Genomic DNA, 20,055 nt, shown 5'->3' with positions numbered 1-20,055 from the left:
CTTTTGTACATTTCCGTACAAGATATTTGCAAATTTACCATTAAATATGTGGAGCCCACCCGCATATGAGTTTTACAGATTTAATAGTGAATTTGCAAAAGAGATGTACAAGATAATGTAACCAAGCCTTTCTCTTATTTTTGTGTGCACAAATGCGGATGCGAGTGATTAGGATGTGAAAAACGATGTTTAAAACTATGCTGTTAAGATTTAAAGTTGTTTGAGATTGCTAAACGTTTGCAATGCAACTGCGTGGTTAAGAGCAGAAGTCTGCTTGAGCGTACCAAATCTTTTGAATTTGGTTTTATGACTTCCCTTCCCTTTTAGAAATAATTTGCCTCATAGGCTTTTATAAGATCTTCGGATGATTGGAACTTTGAAGGAATTAAAGATCACAAATGATAATTGAAGGTGTTTTTGCAAAAATAGTTTGAATTTAGGGTTATAATATGTTTTAGGGTTAAATACCTTTATTCTCAAAGTACCACTCATTTACACATTATCGTCACAAATTACTAGTAGTCATATTCTCACAAACTATTGTTGATTATATTCAATAGCCTTGTACTATCGTTCCTTTGCAAAATAATCCACTAAGTTAAAATCGGCCACTTTCAAAACATGCTTAGAGTTGGTTCGACCACCTCCATTTGATTTGGGAGTGATCGAGTAACCTCCAAACAACTTTTTAGCAGTAGTTCGAAGACTATCTTGTGGTTTTTTTTTTTTTTATGGTTTTTTTTTTTATTTTTTATATTTAATTCTTAGTTTACATTTTTTTCATTTGGTTTTACCTTTTGTATTCTTTTACTTGAGGGTAGTTTTGTCCTTTATGTCTAAAACATCTATTTGATTTAACGAGTGACTAAGGGCGGGTGGTTTTTGCAACAAAAAAAAAAAAAGGTAATTCAAGGAGATTTAACTGTGACAAATGATAATTTATGAGGTCAACTTGAGTAAAAATATTTTAACACTTTTCTTTTTTAGTATGTCGAGCAATGTTGTGGTACTAGAGGGAATAGTAATTTTATTCTTTTTTACTGAATTGATTTATAGCACTTTTATTATTACTATTATTATTATTATTATTATTATTATTTTAATGTTCACAAGAGGGAAATAGGGCATTCGAACTAATGACTTCAACTTCATGAAACATAGTATCCAGCCGATTGAGCTACTTCTTAAGGACAATTTATAGGACTTAGACTTATATTAAATCCATCTGTAAGGTACAAAAGATATCTTAGAGATTCTTAGGGTACGGTCCATCAATTTTTGTGATGGAATCCTCAAGTAATTACAATTCTACCTTTAAAACAAAACATAAACCAAAATACAAAATAAAGATTACAAAAGGACAGAGTTTTCCTCCAAATTGGGTTGGAAGAACTTTTTTCAACCTAATCTATAAAATTGACACGTGTCCATTTTTTAATAACATGTGAGATGCACATGAGTTTTTAATATTATTTATTTCAACTTTGGCCCTACTATTTAAAAAACATGTGCATCTCATATGTTCAAATGACACATCAATTTTATAAATTGAGTTGAAAGAAGTTCTTCCAACACCCAATTTAGAGAAAAACTCTATCCATTACAAAAAGGTGGTGGTGGCCAAGCACAACTAAAAATAACTTTTTGGAGCTATTTGAGCTAGGGGTGCAAAGGCGGGCGGTTTTTAACCGCCCGCTAACCGCTAACCGCTATAACCGCCAACCGTCTAACCGCCTAACCGTTTAACCGCATTAACCGCTAACCGCCTAACCGCCATAACCGCCTAGCGGTTAGCGGTTATTGGGCCTACTAACCGTAACCGCTAACCGCTAACCGTCTTTTTATATAATATATTTTTATAATTATACATATAACATAATCACTTGATCATTAAATCACAATTTTTAAAAAAAATAATTAAATCACAATTTGAGTATTAATATATTATCACTATAATTTATATAATTATATCACATGAGATTGATTATTAAATCATTTGATTATATAATAACAAATTATACATATATAATATGACATAACTCATAAGTATACCAATTCATACTAATACAACAATTAAATATCTAGAGACTTATTTTCAATGTATGTTATAAACTTATAAGTCTATATATGTTATAAGTCTATATAAGTCTACGTATGTATATGAATAATATAAATGTATAATATCAATACTTAATCATATGATTCAATGACAATTCAAATATTTTATTCAAGACTTCAAGTGAATCATATTATTAATGTACAATGATGATATGATTCGTATAATAGCAAATTAAGTAATTGACATTGGATTAAACAATGACCAATGTGTTACTTATAAACATAATTTAAGTATTAATGTATTATCATTATAATTTTAGTAATTTACATATTATCACTATAATTGATATGATTATATCACATGATGACTTGATCATTAAATCATATGATTATATAATAATAAATAATACATATATAATATGACATAACTCATAAGTCATAAGTCTACAAGTTAATTATATGATTCATGTACAATGATAATCACAATTGATTCAATTGAATTAAACAATATGTTACTTATAACTACAAGTCTACAATTTAATTAAAGCATTATTAGATACTTTAAGAATTTAGGATTTAGGAGTTTGAACATTACCATTTACCATTAGATATTAAGTTCAATTCAAAGAAAAAAGATTATAAGTAAATATGATAAGAATTTAAATAATTAATCATATGAATCATATGATATAATTTAATGAGACTATATGATTATATAATATCAAATTAAGTAATTGACATTAGATTCAACAATGTGTTACTTATAATCACAATTGAAGTATTAATGTATTTTTTGAACATTTTTTAGAAAAAGAAATTTAACCATTTTTTGAAAGAAAAAAAAAAAAAAATTAACAATTTTGAACAATTTTGAATTATATATATATATATAATTGCTTGTAGTTATATTATATGCATATTGAATAATATAAATGTATAAGATAAATATTTAACTATATGATCCAATTACAATTCCAATACTTAATCAATTATTCATGTACAATGACAATGACAATGTGATTCATATAATATCAAATTAAGTAATTGACATTTGATTAAACAATGTGTTACTTATAACTACAATTGAAGTATTTTTGTTTGTTTGTAAGTTTATAAGATCAACACTTAATCATATGATCCAATGACAATTCAAATATTTATAGCAATTGGGCCCAAGAAGATATTAAAAATACAAGAAAAAAAAATGAGGGTAAAAAAAAGCCCAAAAAAAAAAGCTCAATTTTAAAAAAGCGGTTAGCGGGCGGTTATCTATTTCACTAACCGCTAACCGGCCACTAACCGCTAACCGTTAACCGCTAGGCGGTTAGCGGTTGCGGTTAGTAAAATTTACTAACCGCTAGGGCGGTTACGGTTAGCGGTTATTGCCACTAACCGCTAACCGTAACCGCCTTTGCACCCCTAATTTGAGCACCCAGTCTCAAATGCCCTTAATAGGTGATTCGGTCATCTTAGAAGCCAAATTGGGCCACCCATTACTCTAACGTTGGTTGAACCACTCATTTTTATTTTATATTAATTTTATGGACAAAAATTTCCTCAAACTTACTTTAACAAGTGTCAAGTATTATATCACGTTTCTATTCTTAACAATTATTTATTACCATTTTTCTAACACAAAAACTCAAATATTGATTTTTAAGAAACTCGAACATGTTGAATGACATTTGTCACTTATTAGAGGAGGTTGAAGGAAATTTCCTTCAAACCAATTTAGAAAAAATTTATGTCCTAATTTATTTCGGAGTAAAACATTGTAATTTTATACAAATTTCTAAAAAAAATAAATGATTTTTCTTTTAATAAAAAAAATCGATTTGATACGAGGGTATACGTCCTTAAAATAAATTATTATTTTTATCTTTTAACAAGTAGAATGGTTAGTCCAAACTCTAATATCAACTCAATAATTTAGTCAGTTTTTTAATTAATGTGTTATGAGAGAGAGAGAGAGAGAGAGAGAGAGAGAGGATGCAAGTGCAACATATGACATGATTTACTTTGTACGCTGAGGAAGGTTCACAAAAAGCCCCAAAAGATCGAAAATAGCAGAGACAACATTGTATGAAAACTCCCGATTGGGCAACTCTCCGATCCGGCCACACCATTTTCTCCGATACTTGAATCCAATCACAGGTTTCTCTCTCATTTCATACTCGAACTCTATTATATTCAATTGTTTCTCCTTAAGGATTGGAGCCAAATCTCAACCCCGATCTACAACTGGTTTTAGAAGAACCCATATTTCGATTAGTGTTAATCTTTCTTCCTTTACTGAATGAATTGGCACCGTTATTTGCTCACATTCTTAGACGCTTTCCTGTTTATGGATTTTAAGTTCCTGATTGACATGGCCACAATTGGAACCAGTTTCTCTTGTGCATGATTTAGCTTTTTCTGTTTGTTTACTGCGAAAATTTGTGTGGAAGGAAAATGAATCCAAATAAAAGAAGTTTTCAATGGTGGGATCTAACAGTTTTTTTGTAATTCTGCTAGGGCTCATGCTAGGGAGTGAGAAATCTAACGTGTCGATTAGCTAACATTTTTGTTTTTGGAACTACTTTCTTCTTGCTTTTAGTCTCTGTATATCCGGCTTTGTGAATACGTCATTAGGACTTATAAATTGTGGGTTTGTCTATGCGCTTTGTAAATGTTTGGTTTCAAAATCAGGTATGCTATAATGGTGTGATTGCAGTAAGAAGATGTCATGGTAAAATGTTTCTTTGGTATGAGTCCTTATTTCCAGAGCTTTATTCTATAGCTTGGGACAAAGAGGCCTTAATGCCCAATTTCATGGTCTTCCGGCACTTATGTCAACTTTTCTTCTTCTTCTTCAATTTAAATAAATCGTTATTCATCAAAAAAAGAAAAAAAAAGAAAAAGAAAAGAAGAAGCAATGTTAGAAATTTTGCTTGATTATGCAATATGCATTGATGGGATTTATTATTCTAACTGTTTTCGAGGAAATAAACAGTTTTGTTTTCGGTTTATTATTCTAATGAACAATAAAAGTTGGGAATTTTTGTTCTATTCATATTTAATGCACTAAGCTACTTGTTCTTTCTTTCTTTGTTTCAATGTTTTAACCTGTTTATAAATCTTGGGCTTAGATATTTGGAAAGATGTCTGGCCAAAACCAGCGTTTGAATGTAGTTCCCACTGTGACAGTGCTTGGGGTCATTAAAGCTCGCCTTGTTGGTGCTACTAGAGGTCATGCTCTTCTCAAGAAGAAGAGTGATGCTTTAACTGTGCAGTTCCGTCAGATTCTTAAAAAGATTGTCTCCACAAAAGAATCAATGGGAGAGATCATGAAGACCTCTTCATTTGCCTTAACTGAAGCCAAGTATGTTGCTGGAGAGAACATCAAGCACATCGTCCTTGAGAATGTCCAAAATGCATCTCTTAAAGTTCGATCAAAGCAAGAAAATATTGCTGGTGTGAAGCTCCCCAAGTTTGAGTATTTTACTGATGGTGAGACTAAGAATGATCTTACTGGATTGGCTAGAGGTGGACAACAAGTTCAGCTCTGTCGTACGGCTTATGTGAAAGCAATCGAGGTCCTTGTTGAGCTTGCTTCACTTCAGACATCATTCCTGACTCTTGATGAGGCAATCAAGACCACTAATCGTAGGGTTAATGCGCTAGAGAATGTTGTGAAGCCGAGGTTGGAGAACACTATAAATTACATTAAGGCGGAGTTGGATGAGCTGGAAAGGGAGGATTTCTTCAGGTTAAAGAAGATACAGGGTTATAAGAAGAGGGAAATTGAGAGGCAGCTTGCAGCTGCCAAGCAGTTTGCTGAGGAGCAGTTTGCGGAGAAGGTATCTTTGCAGAAAGGGATTTCAATAAATTCAGCTCACAACTTATTATCTGCAGGTGGAGAGATGGATGAGGATATCATTTTCTGATTTGGAGGGTTAGTTTATATGTTCTTCGTGGAAAATTACGAGTATTATTTAATTGAGGAGTGTCTTGAATAAAAGTTTAAGGTATGTTTCTTTTTCTTGTGTATTGTTTCTGAATATGATTTTGTTACTGGTAGTTCTGAAATATTTATTGCCTGGAGTTGATTTTTTCAAGACGGCATATTGAATCAGTTGTCATTTTATGTATGGATGGTGTCATTATTAATTGCAGTGGTGCATCCTGGGAAATTTCAATAGGTATAACCTATAACATACGCTGGAAGAAAGTAGATTGGTTGGTTTATGAGTTTTGCTGCTTACTTTACTTTCTATGAACTAATATAGAATTATGATTTTTATCCACTCAATTATCTTTTGCTGAGGCTACAATCATCAAATCATAATTAGTACCAAGAGTGTTTAGATTTAGTGGTAATTTTGATGATACTTACAATTTTTTTTAACACAAGCAAACCATCTATGAAAATTAGTATTGAAAAAGGGGAAAAAGAAACTTTTGTAAATTTTGATGATGTCTTGTGTCTTTACCAACGTTGAATTGTAAAAAAGAAGCAAAAATTTGTGAGCATATAAGATTTTAGACTTTTGCAGCAAGTTACAAAGAATGTTAACGGTTTAAGGTTTAGAGAAATTATACATTCCAAAAAATCATAGTTTGTTTTGGCTAGTGTTAAAGTATTAATCAAATGATTAAAATTTCTAATTAGCTAACGCTTTTAGAATAAATAATATGATTTAACATGGTATTATAGTAGAGATTGTGAGGAGTGTTAAAAGTATTATTAATCAAATGATTAAATTTATCATTTTCTATGGAGGATCTTGTCTCATCTTTTTCAAGTTGAAGGGTCTTCAATTTGCCTTTTTGCCTTTTCTTATCATAGGAGAACATGAAGTTTCTGAACCTTCAAGGGGGTTGGTTCAAGTGGCAAGGGCTTTGGTCTTGGTGGCATTCCATTAGGTCTAAGGTTTGAATCTCTTACGTGCAAATAGTTCGTTGTGGCAGTCCGTTAGCGAAGCCGGAGTATTATCCTATTCGTGTGGAAAGTGCGCTTCGTGTCCGAGGTTTACCCGACAGGAATGGGTACACAAAGTAGCCATACTTTAGAGGGGTTCCTCGTCATTAACAAAAAAAAAAAAAAAAAAAAAGGAAAAAAACTGACATTTTTGATGAATCACACAATGTGCAGAGGTTGTTCATATGAATACCCAACTGACAAAAACTTAGACAAATGAACATCGGAGGAGACCAAAAATTTTGACAAATGAATATTAGTTAACAAAAAATTTTCTTCACAACCAATTATCAGAATCGATATTTTTGTTTGTGTAAACTCCCAATCAAAAATTTTGTCTACTGTCCATTTGGATGAGTAGAGAGTTAGGTCGGTGACTATTAGCATGACATGATCAAAAATAAAATGCTGGGAAAAGTACATTTTACCTCCTCTAAAGTTTGGAGCGATTTTCAATTTGACCTTTACTGTTTCAATTTTTGCAATGCATCTCCCCAAACTTCCAAATTTTTGCAATTTGACCAATTTTATCCCAAACTTTTCATATTGCCTCTAATTTATTATTTTTTTTATTTTTTATAAAAAATTATAAAAAAAAAAAAAAAATCGGGGGCCACCCCTTTGGCCATCTAGTCATTTTTGCACCACCAATTTTTATTTTTTTTGCGATAAAAAATAAAAAAATTAGGGACAAAATGAAAATTTTGGGATAAAATTGGTCGAATTGAAAAAATTTGGAAATTTGCGGGGTACATTGCAAAAATTGAAATATTGGAGGTCAAATTGAAAATCACTCCAAACTTTGAGGAGATAAAATGTAGTTTTTCCTAAAATTCTCATTGCTGTTGGGTATCTATTGACATGAACCGAAAATAATAAAATTTGTGTGTTGATCTAAATAAATAGTTGGGCAGGTGTTGTTGTGTGTGTCTGGTACATTTTGGAAAGCAATATCTTACGAAATTCTTGCTAAATGGGTTGTTTTTCACACTGTGTTTAGAAAAATTTTGTCATTCACTATCTTTCATTCGGATTAAGAGAGAATGATCCCTCCTTGTAACTCTTTCCTTTTTTCAATTAGAAAAAAAAAAAAAAAAATAGGGAAAACTTCACTTTGGCCCCCTCCCTGAACTTTCACTTGATTTTACAAACCATTCCTGAACTTGCAAATATCTTATTTTGAACCCTTGAACTTTCAATTACACTCAATGTGGACACTTCCGTCAGATTTTAAACATTACATGACGTTTATACCCCTGATTTTTGTATAAAATTTCAACTTCCAAAACGTTTTTTTATTTTTAAAAAAATAAAAATTAAGGACATTTTTGTCTTTTTAGTATTTTTAGCGGCTAAAATTAACAGAATGGTTCTAATTTAGAGTAATTTAAAGTTCATGAAGGATTTGTAAAATCAGATGAAAGTTCAGGGGGTTAAAGTGAAGTTTCTCCAAATAAATAATAATGGTGGTCAGACAAAATGGAAAGGAAATCCGGTCACAAACCTCTTTTATTTTTTATTTTTATGCTATTTTGACTTCAAAACCCTTGTTTAAATTTGATAGATTTAAGACCAAAATTTAGTCACATTCTAAATTCAAGACCTCTAAAACATGACTGTAAAAATATAATTATACCTTTCAACTAAAACATTAAAAAATTGGTTAAATACCTTATTCACCATATTGTAGTTTTAACTTCTTAATTTTTTGACCCCTAGGGTTTACTTTTCATTACATGAGGTCCCTCTGGTTTACCTAAAGACGGAAATGATCCCTCCATGAAAATTCCATCCAAAATTTGGTGGAACACCACATTAGTACCTGTCACGATTTAACACGTATTCAATATAATTAATTAATTAAAAAAAAAATTTAAAATTTTTAAATTAAAAATATTAAAAAATATATATTTAATTAAATTAAAAATAAAAAATAAAATTTGGGAGTGGCTACAAGGGCCAATTGAATTTTATTTTATTTTAATTTTTTAATTTGCTGGAAGGCCCTTGGGAGTGGTTCAGCCACTCCCAAGAACCGGTATGGGGGTGGCCGAAGCACCCCATGGCCACCTTTGGGCAAATTGAAAAAAAAAAAAAAAATTCATTTGGCCATTGGGGGGTGGCGAAACCACCCCATGCCCAAGGGGGTGGCCAGCCACCTCCAAATGGCCAAAGTAGCCACCCCCAATTTTTTTTTTTTTTTTAAAAAAATTTAATCAACTATAATTTTTTTAATATTTTTTTAAATGTTTTTAATTTAAAAAAAAATAATTAATTATATGGGATGTGTCAAACTGTGATGGGTGATAATGTGGTGTTCCTTCAAATTTTTGACGAAATTTTGATAGAGGGACCACTTTTGACTTTAAGCAAACCAGAGGGACCTCTTGTGATAAAAACTAAAGTGTATGAGTCAAAAAAATAAAGAAGTTAAATCATAAGGGTGAATAAAGTATTTAACCTTTAAAAAAGAGCTAAAAGGGAAAAAGTGGCTAGGCAGGCACCCAGCCCAACCACAACAGTAGACTAGGCATGTACATGTATGGCAAAACTTAGCCATAATTAAGTTGTGCTCCTAACCACCCACGGTGGTTCACGGCCATCGCAATCAAAGGAGGTGGAGCCACCCCCTCAAGTTAGATTGGGGTGTCTGTAGGACCGTGAGCCACCTTAACACTTAAGGTAGTGGTTGGGGATGGGTCATGCCCCATGACAACTGTCGTGACCCAGCCCAACCATTTTTCCATTTTTGCTCAAACTGAGCCATTGATGAACTAAAACGAAAACAAAGAAAGATTATCAAAGAAGTGCTAAGAAAGAAAATTGTAACAGATGTGTGGTGAGCAGGGTTTATAAGTTGGGCTGAACAGTTGTTAGTCAGTTGGGCTGGATAGCTGTTAGTGAGTCGACGCCCTTTAATGTTTTGGTTTGGCATGTTATTTGCTTCTACTTTTACAAGTTTTCGACAAATATTAAGCATATTGTCCAATTCATAGTTCATTTGAGTGCAGTACTTGCGCCTTTCCTCAAGAAATTCCTCCATGTTCTAGCGAACTTTCTCATGATATTCCTCCATGCTCCGGCGAAATTCCTTATGCCATTCCTCTACCATTTGTAACAATTTATGACATTGTGCCAATTCACTGTTGGATGCGTCAAAGCAAAGCTCTAGTGCCAAGAAAGTGCTCTAATACCAATTGTAACAGGTGTGTGGTGAGCTGGGTTTATAAGTGGGGCAGGACAATTGTTAGTCAGTTGGGTTGGACAGTTGTTAGTCAGTTGGGCTTGACAGCTGCAATCAATTGGGCTTAACAGCTGGGGCTTGACAAATGGTATATAAACCAAAAGTCAGTATAAGTCCATTATCGAATATCTTGTATCTTATGAAACCTGTAGTTTGTAGTTCTTTATAATTTAGCCTTAGTCTTGTAAAGGAGTCTGATCAAACTCGAATTGATCATTTTCTGTAATTCGTTTCCATTCCATTTTCAATCCACTGTTTTACAAATCCTTCAATCATTAATCCTTAATTTATACAGAAATTCCCAAATCAATAGCTGGTGTGTTACAAAAATGTAAAGGAGTTTTGTAGTGAAAGGCCGAGTGCCAAAGGGAAGATTGTACTTACACAGCAAATGAATGAATACATTGGTGAGGATTCTTTTGTGATCTTCAAGAAGCTCTAATTACGATTATGTGTTATATGAAATCTTTAACATAGCAGCTCAATGAATCGAGAAAGAATCAGGGGTGGTTCGGCTAACAATGGTTTCGTTTTGTTTTGTTTTATTTTATTTTTTTTTGTTTTTGTAATAAAAAAAATTATATTTTGTTTTAAATATTTTTTACTATTTTTTTTTTTTTTTGTAAGTGACGTGTATCACACTCTAATTGGTGCTAGTATAGCACATTAACGGATTCTGTCAACTTTTTAAACTGTAAAGACTAATTAAACTTTATTTGGTTTTGCTTATCCCAAGGAATAATTAATCATTTTTTAAAACTCAATCAGCTATTTGTCAAAAATCCTAACCACATGGACCAAAATATCATTTATCCCTTTTTTTTTTTAAATTTTTTTTTTTTTTTTATTTGAAGGACATAACTGCATTTTTTTAGTTATTTATGAAAAAAAAAAATGTTTTTCTATTTTTGGGTGTTAGATATGATCAAAAATTTTGGTAAAATTGAAAACATTTTCATTTGACTAGGAAAAATTTTAACATCTATAAAATTGTTTCATTTTTACAAACTTGAAGCCATTTATTGAGTTTGAGTTTCTCTTTCTTGCACACACTCTCTCTCACATTTCATTATCCTCTGCTGACGAAGTTCGCTGGAATTATGCCGTTGACTGCCATCAAAGTCTGCTCGTCGCCGCCATCAAGGTTGCCGATATTCGATGCAATGTTCGATGGAAGTCTCTAGCCACTTTCCGCTATAGCTGATTTTCCATATGAGCGAAAAGCCAAAAAATATTTCAAGGTGAAAAATGATTTCGCTATATTTTTCGACAGAAAACCTTTTACGTCGAAATAGAGCGTAAGTCGTAAATTTATCAATTTGAAAACTGGGCTTTTAAAGTCAAAATGGCAAAAAAACAGAGGGGATTAGTAGCCTAATTTCCCTAAAAAAAACAATGAGAAAGTTTAGGAACCAACTGATCTTCAACACATACACAAACCTAAAAGAGGCTTAGTGGTACATGATTTCTCGATTTTACAAATTTAGGCTTGGGAAATGATAGAATTCATTCTCTCAACCATCCACTATTGAAATTGTGTGAAATTTATATAATTTGTGATTTAATGATTACTCTATTAAATTTGTAGGATGAGATAGAAAAAAGATAAAAAAATATATTAATGTAAATTATTTCTCTTAGGACTTTGGGTCAAGTTTATATGCATAACCTTAAAATGAGAAAAAAAAAAAAAAAGGGGGGGGAAGGTGTGGTGGGCGTAATACCACCCCGTCATTTGATCATTTACTTCTGTTTTATATCTCCATATAATTGAACTTGCAACCACCTAGGATTTTTTATAATTGCCTCAAAGGGCCCAATATACATACCCTACAAACCAGATACTGTTTATTGGGATGTAAGAATGGTTAAAAAAAAAGCAAGAAAAACATGATATTGCCTGGCCAAGAAGATTTGAACCCCAGATTGTTGGAGTGAAAATTCCTATCCAAGACAGCAATGCCAAGACTCAGAAGGCATGCTTCTAAAATTTTCTCTCTACAGGCTTGAAAAGCTTGGTAGTCGTGGCAGAATCTTTTCGAGAAAACTGAGCTGGTTTCATTACGAGCGAGGGACGACTGTGGGGGACAACAAGTGATAGATTCATAGAATGAGAATTGGAAAGCATCTACAAATTGCGTCTCACACATAATTTTAAAATAAATGAGATTCTTACCCTTCATTCCTCGGTAAGGGCTTTTTCTTCATAGCTGCAAGATTCTTCATCTCACGACTGCTCAAAAGAACAGGTCAATAAATCATGAAAGGGAAATCTTGAGAGCAAATCACACAAGGCCAATATATTTTTCTTTTTTTCCTTATTTTTTTCTTCTTAGATTTATAACTTTTTCAAGAGGAACTTTCCCTACAAGACTACCTGTTAAGAAAATCTATTTTTGACTTCTTCATCAAGTTGCTCTTCACGTTTGAAACATTGTGGCCGGGTCCACTACCTACAAAGAATTGTCAAAAGTAAATTAACTAAAACATAAATTTAGAGTGCAGTCTCTACAGTGTCAAAGTCTCAGCATGTTAACAGATAGATTGGAAATAAACAGATTGCTGAACTCATTCAGCAACACCAACAGAAGAAACTAGAACAGAATAGAATGACTACCTCCACAAAAGCTTCTTTTATTTTTTGAAGGTGGAACCTTCGTGCAAAGCTGAACTTGCCGACTTTGTTTTCCTACAAAAAGTCCAACAGATTTTGAGAAAATCATCTGTGCACAAGTATTAAAATGTGCCCTTAACTAGTAAATGATGCATAAAAATTCATAGAATGAGCGATTCATGGACTTTAAAGAAAAATAAAGCAAAATGGATGGAAAACAGATAAAACCCAGAATTTTTTTTTAGTTAAAAATAAAATCAGAATCGATGATTACAAAAATCTGATTTGAACTTTTCCAAGGACTAATTTTTTTCTTTTTAACCTATCAAACTTCTATCTCATTCTTCTGCAGGCAAGTCATAGAGAACTTCCATGGATTTCTGCTTGCCTCAAGGCTCTAGGTGCACAAGGTGAGGTAGAAAAGAAATTTGCTTGTGGTTCTACTAAGGATCGGTGGGTTTTATCTTGCATCAACATCCCACAGGGAGCCATATTAGGTATTTTCTTAATCTTATGCATGGTTTAAGAATGGATTCAATTTTACCAGTTGTATCCACCGACTCCCAGTGAATAAAGAAATGGATTATCATTTCAACAGCGTGTGATACTTGTTCAAGAACAGAGAATCATCTGTTTAATCCCTACGACCAAGTTATCTAGTTCATAGAGAGCCCTAAATGGAGTTAAGTACAATTGCTCCACCTGTGGAATAATTTCAATAACCATCGGTTGAAGGTGCATAGGATTTTTCCAAATACCTAAACCTGAGAGAAAAGCTCAAGTATACCTCATCCCGAAATATTTGGGATGTTAATAAAAAGTACACAACAGCAAAACTGAAACTCCTTGAAGGATATGAATTATGAAAGGATTGTTATGGTAATGGAATGTAAGAACTCAATTTGTATAATGGAAAGACAAATGCAACAAGGTCACAGCTGAATCCTCATGGACAAAGCAATTATAGGAAGCTAATATAATTTGCAACTCTGATACAAGAGTTTAAGAAATACATCACATGCATTAAAGCATGCAACATAAAACATTAATATATAATCACAGGGAAGAATAGAAATAAACGACATAGATCTTCTACAGATTTTTTTTTTTCTATTCAAAGGGGGGAGCGGGGAAAGGAACATTGATCTTCTACAGATTATTTGAGATTAGAAAGAACATACGTGCATCTTCTTTCTTGTATAGTTGCTTAAGTCGAGCAACAGATTTCTTCTCATGCTCAGCAATGTCTTCCAATTTTGCCTGGCAGAGTAGATCACCCAAATTTTATAATGCTTAGCAAAAGTTGCAATATTGATTGCCTTATCAATTACTGAAAAATAACCTACCTACAAAAGAAAACTGCATCTAACAATGAAAATTATTAAAAAGGATAATTTGAAAAAGAAAGGAAGATAAATGATCACCTCATACAATTGTATCCATTTAAATGCCGTCGAACTTTTTCTCATCCTCTCAACCACTTGCTCTGTGTTTTTAGCACCAAACTGCTTTTCATAAAATTTCTTCCACAACTTGTCAGTCACTGGACTAAGATCCCTTCCCTACAGAATTAATTAAAAAATATGCACTTTAAATTTCCTGCTTAAATATAACATAAACATTTAATTTCAAAGATAATACGGGCCTTCTTACTTCTGAACACTTCTCAATGTGCGTCAATTGTTCGACAGTACAATGTGGTAAAATTCGATCAAGAAGATTTATATCTGTTTCACCAACATCACCAAGATACCTTACATTATCAATCGTTGTCTTAATGCAAAGATCAACTAATGATGGAACCAGTTTCCTTCCACTCACTACAGATTCTTTCCTCAGCATATCTTTGATCTCTTCTTGTCCTGGTATGCCTCACTAAAGCTAGTACACAAGCCAATACACATTCAATTCTCATCTTTATCTTCATTCCAAGTACACAAAACATTTGCAACTTCAAAAATTACAATAATCTAAATGAATTCAACTAAAATTAAAGCTTTCTTCAACCACTTTGTTGAGCTTTTCTCTTTCTTAATTTCTATTTTTTATTTTAAAATTTTCCTTGGAACCCAATATTAAAGTAAAAATATCCAGTTTCTGCTTGGTTCCTGAGAAAGCTGAGTAAAATTTTAAGAGAAAACCTTAAAATTTACAAACTAAATTTCTTGTTTCCCCAGCTTTCTCAGCAGCCAATCAGAAGACGACAAAACTTTCTAACTTACCAGAAAATCGAAGCCATAAAAAGAAATCCGCAAAATAAAAACAAACAAGTATCAGATCGGCGACAGAGAAATTCGAAATTATAAAGATTAAAAGTTAAAAAAAAAAAAAAAAAAAAAGGAGAAATTAAAGCCGATTAAGATTTGGGGAACTGACCGAGCGATCGGGGAGACGAAGAAGGGAATCGCCGGACGGAGAAGAGACCGTTTGATTATGATCAGATTCGCTTTTCTTTTTTTTTTTTTCCCTCACATAGTACAAAAAACAGAGAGATTCTAACAGGTATTGGCTAACGTGCACCGGCTCTCACTGACGACGACGATGATGTGGAAAGCCTTCGGTTTAAAGACAAGACAAAGAGTTGACGTTATGTGCCTGGGAGAACCTGGTTCGTGCGGGGGGAACAGCTCCCACTGTGGCGGGTTTTCCAACTACTAGTTTCCCACGTCAGAATTGCCGAAGTCGTTAGATTTCCACTTTTTACTCTTTGTTTTTTACTATTCAAAGGAAGTAGATTAGTCACAGAGTTAGATATATCCTTATCTACCGTCAATAAAACTATGTACCATGTACCACGTGTCTTTTTATTTTATCAAGTCCTTGTTTGTTTTTGTTTTTGTTTTAATGTCCTATAAGGAGTTGATTAGTGGTTTTTGGAATCGATAAGAGAGTTTAAGTTGATCGATAATTTCTGAGAAGAGACTTTTCTAAAGCTTTGGTGAGTAAGTTTTTTTTTTTTTGTTTTTCAGGGTGACACCAATTTCAAATGCTTAGTGGAATTAATTTATCATTCTTTGTGCAAATTAAATAGTCACAGTAGCAGAATAATAATCAAGCAACCCACAAGCAAGACATAAAAATTTTTACGTGAAAAACCCTCCAATGCAAAGGTAAAAATTACGGGACCTAGTCCAGTAAAATCTTTTACTGTTCCCTAAAGAAGTATCCAGAAGTTATCACCATATCAATAATAAATGCATTCTTGGATTAAATATAAATTCATTACCATAAAGTGGATTCCAACAAGAATAAAGAAAGATCTCACCAAGTATGTATTAGCAACCAAGTGATTGGAGAGCAATTCCAACGATCGACACCCGTCAATACGTAGCACTCGTCGTCAGGAACAACCTACTAAAATTGCAACAAGATCGGCCCACAAACGATTCTTCAATCTCTGACGGATGCAGTTAAGAAAAAAACATTTTACTTTTTTTCTCTCTCCTTACGGTGCCACACTCCTCTTTTTTTTCTTCTTTTTCTTTTTTTCTTTCCTCGCATGAGGATGCACACTGCACGTTCCTTTATATAGCAAACAAAAGGGCCTTTGTTTGTCCACGTGGGTTGGTCCCCACATAAAGAGAGACCACTCCAACAAATCTCCCCCCCATATGTGTGGGGGGCTCCACCAAGCCTACCGTACTTCTACAAATTTCAAGCTTTTGCATAGAACGGTTTTGTAGTGACCCAAATAATTAACTAAGCTTAGGTAGCTTAATTAGAGGGCTAATTTGGACTTTGGGTTACTAGGAACAACTAGAAGGGCATTTCAAAAATTTTAGACTTTTTGACCAGACATATGCCTGGGGACCACTGTACGTACGCTTTTGTCTGTAAGTAAGGACGTATGTAGGGGGACCACCGTATGTATGCTCTTGTTTTTAAGTGAGGACGTACGCTTGGGGACCACTGGACGTACTCTGCAAATAGTACACAGACATACGCCCCTATAGTACTGGACATACTCTACTTTTGGGTTAACCCCTAGATAATACTTGGACGTATGCTACAGTCTTTGGATCGCTGGGTAAACAGTACCAGATGTACGCTCCAATAGTACTGGACGTCCGCTACTTTTCAAAATAGTTGGTAGCGCCCTTTGCTTTTTCTCACCTATAAATACCCCTACCCCTCACCCTTTCACGCCCATTCTTGCCCCCAGGCTGCCTGATACCCTTGTGTGAGTGTTTTGTGAGGATTTTGTGAGTTCTTGGAGAAGGAGAGGTGATTCTTGGAGGTTTCGCTTCAAGGAGGTAATCTTCTAAGTTAGCTTGTTCCTTAGTCATTATGTTGTTTAAGTGCTTTTCATAGTTAGCTTAGTTGGTAGTTTGTAGCTTCTAGTTATATTGTTGCCCTTAATCTCAGTTTAAGCATGGGTTAGCGTTTAATTCTTGTTGGGCTTATTCCTTTTGCATGGAGGTGTTGTTTTGAGATATGAGGTCCTATGAATCTTTTTGGTAGCTTTAGAATTGGTTTGGGAGGATAGGAGGACAATTGAACCAAATGGGGTTCTACCTGAACCTTTTGAGCAGACGTACGAGCCTTCTGGGCAGACGTACGTCCATAGACTTGGACATACGGTCAAAAGTGTTCCACGGAACGCCACTTTGGCTAGTCGTCCGATAGCCTCTGTGTTGGAACAAGTGGCTCATATTCTACTATTTGAGTGCACTTGTGAGTGTTGTGTTTCACATTGAAAAAATATAAAAGAAAAGAGTGCTTAATATACCTAAGTGGACCTTTGCCCATTAGCTTAGGCTTTTGGGCTAGAGTTGTGTTCACTTATGTATATTAATGTACTATTGGTAAAAACTCCATAATCGCTTTATCTCCCAACAAATGGTATCAAAGCCATAGTTACCTTCCTAGGACGAGTGTCTGGATGCGTCGGGTTTAGAGTTGTGTCTCCATCCGTAACTCTTGACGTGAGACACTCTTGGAAATGTAAAAAGACTCACAAGTGAGGGGGAGTTGGGTCAATGTGAAGAGATTCACAAGTGAGGGGGAGATTGTTCTGAGTGCACTTGTGAGTGTTGTGTCCCACATTGAGAAAATATAAAAGGAAAAAGTGCTTAATATACATAAGTGGACCTTAGCCCATTAGCTTAGGCTTTTGGGCTAGAGTTTGTTAAGTGCCAAAATATTCATATTTTTGCCCTTAAACTTGTATGTGTTAATTCCTTGGTGTTGTTAGTTTGTGCTATTTTACTTCCTTTTTATATTTTCTTTGTTTTATAGGTTTTTGGAAGAAAAGAAAGCATTCCTGGAAGTATCGGACTTAAAGAATAAAATTGAAAAAAAGCTAGAAGACTTGAAGCAAGCAAAAGCATTTTGGTAGTGCGATCGATCGTAGGTCCTCTGCGATCGAGCGCGGACCTGTGATCGAGCGCACTTCCAGAGAGGTCCAGACGTGAAGAGAGAGGCGTGCGCACAAGAGAAGACTCTATCGCATTGCGATCGAGCCCAGAAGACATACGATCAATCGAAGAGATGCGATCGAGCACACACGGGCTGCGATCGAGCGCACCCGTGCGCTGGAGAATTCCAGAAGCTGCGGCCAGACTCCCTTTGCTTTCCATATTAGGGTTTTTCTAGTCCTAGTTGCACTAGGACTAAACCCTATGATTTTACTAGGGTTTCTAGGTTTTCTAGAGTATTCCTAAGTCTATAAATAGGACCTCTAAACCTTTAGAAGAATCTCTTTGGAGAGAGGAATTGGAGGCTACTTCTATGAGCGGTTTTCGGTTCTTTCTTTTCCTTTTCTTTTTAGTTTTATTTTAATTATGTGTAACTAACTCTTAAGGAGAGCTAGATTGAAGCCCTAATTATGCTTATTTAATATTTCAATATTGGCGCCTCTGTAATAATCATATTGTGCTGCTTAACTTGATTAATTCCTGTTTTCTTGAATTCCTCATATGTATGTGATTGACCATTATATGCATGTGGTATGGATTAGTTAATTAAAGCAATTTGGATGATCAAGTCCTGGGTTTAATAAGAGTAATAAAAGAAATCCACATCGGGTTCTTGGGTTAATCAATGTGGGAACCGAGGGTAGACACCCATGCCCTAGGCCTCATGTGTTTGTCGATTTCCACAGATTTATGCTTTCTTAAAGAACAACTTAGCAGAAACCCATACTAAATCCTTTAAGAAAGAAAGGAATTAGAGTAGACACCCATGCCTAATTCATTTTTTAGGGAAATTGCTTAAGGAGTAGACACCCATACCCTTAGGTTGGCAAACATTAAGTATTCATAATATGATTAGATCATTGGCATATTGTTATATTATCTAAGTATGATTATTGGTGGATATCAAAGCCCTACCTTTACCTTGTCTTTATCTTTATTTCTTTTCCTTAGTATCAATATCAATCTCGTGACAATTTTTGGTATTTTAATTATTTCTAAAACAAAATCAACAATCTCCATGTGATCGATCTCGTACTTGCTGCATTATACTATCGTTTGATCTTGTGCACTTGCGAGTAAAACGTACTAAATATTATCTATTAATTTAGGTAGTATTTTGCACAACAGAGTTGTGTTCAACTATGTATATTAATGTACTCTTGGTAAAAGCTTCATAACCACTTTATCTCCCAACACTATGTTGTCATGTTCTAGGTTCGTTTTAGTTGGATTTAGAACTCATGATAGGTCTTTTCTCAGTATTTGAGGTTATTGAGCCTCAAGGGAATTTTATTAGGGGTGAAATTTAAAACCACCTAACCGCAACCACTAACTGCTAACCGTTATAACCGCTAACTGCTAACAGCCTAACCGCTTTGAAAGCCGTTAGTAAAAACCGCTAACCGCCTAGGCGGTTGTGGTTAGCAGTTAGTGGGTTTTGGAAACCCACTAACCGCTAACCGCTACCCGCTATATATATATATATATATATATATATAATAATAATAATAATAATAATAATAAATCAGAATAAGTTGTTGTAGCATAGTGGTAATTGTGCCTTTTTTTCACCTAGAATTTCGGGTTTCGATTCCCCCAAACCTCAGTTTTATATTTTTATTAGGAGAAAGTCCATATAACCCCTTCAAACTACCACTCAATTGACAATGTCCCCCCCAAACTTTCAATTGTGACAATGTCCCCCCCAAACTACAAAAAATTGTCAATGTTCCCTCCAATGACGAAATTACCCTTAGTAAAA

General features: G+C 34.0%; 2 protein-coding genes across 2 annotated transcripts; one reads left to right on the top strand and one right to left on the bottom strand.

Annotated features, from left to right (window-relative positions):
- Positions 1 to 4,031: 4,031 nt before the first annotated feature.
- On the top strand, positions 4,032 to 6,188 carry LOC132181404 (V-type proton ATPase subunit D-like). Its single transcript, XM_059594609.1, has 2 exons — positions 4,032 to 4,212; positions 5,187 to 6,188. The coding sequence occupies exon 2, from the start codon at positions 5,199 to 5,201 to the stop codon at positions 5,982 to 5,984; it is 786 nt and encodes a 261-aa protein (XP_059450592.1). The 5' UTR covers positions 4,032 to 4,212; positions 5,187 to 5,198; the 3' UTR covers positions 5,985 to 6,188.
- A 5,810-nt stretch (positions 6,189 to 11,998) lies between these two features.
- Positions 11,999 to 15,511, bottom strand: LOC132182581 (uncharacterized). The gene is made up of 8 exons (XM_059595866.1): positions 15,253 to 15,511; positions 14,530 to 14,757; positions 14,301 to 14,438; positions 14,058 to 14,136; positions 12,880 to 12,951; positions 12,640 to 12,715; positions 12,439 to 12,495; positions 11,999 to 12,340 (listed from the first exon to the last, which is right to left on the bottom strand). The coding sequence occupies exons 2-8, from the start codon at positions 14,716 to 14,718 to the stop codon at positions 12,247 to 12,249; spliced, it is 705 nt and encodes a 234-aa protein (XP_059451849.1). The 5' UTR covers positions 14,719 to 14,757; positions 15,253 to 15,511; the 3' UTR covers positions 11,999 to 12,246.
- Positions 15,512 to 20,055: the final 4,544 nt, after the last annotated feature.

This window comes from Corylus avellana, chromosome ca5 (assembly GCF_901000735.1).
Source record: "Corylus avellana chromosome ca5, CavTom2PMs-1.0".
Taxonomy (NCBI): Eukaryota; Viridiplantae; Streptophyta; class Magnoliopsida; order Fagales; family Betulaceae; genus Corylus; species Corylus avellana.
This window is presented reverse-complemented; position numbering and strand designations above follow the sequence as displayed.

Coding starts and splice junctions, on each gene's coding strand:
- LOC132181404 (XM_059594609.1), top strand. CDS start 5,199: ATGTCTGGCCAAAACCAGCGTTTGAATGTAGTTCCCACTGTGACAGTG.
- LOC132182581 (XM_059595866.1), bottom strand. CDS start 14,718: ATGCTGAGGAAAGAATCTGTAGTGAGTGGAAGGAAACTGGTTCCATCA. Junction 12,952..14,057: donor ATACAAGAAAGAAGATGCAC/GTATGTTCTTTC, acceptor GACTTTTTGTAG/GAAAACAAAGTCGGCAAGTT. Junction 12,496..12,639: donor AAAATAGATTTTCTTAACAG/GTAGTCTTGTAG, acceptor TCTTTTGAGCAG/TCGTGAGATGAAGAATCTTG.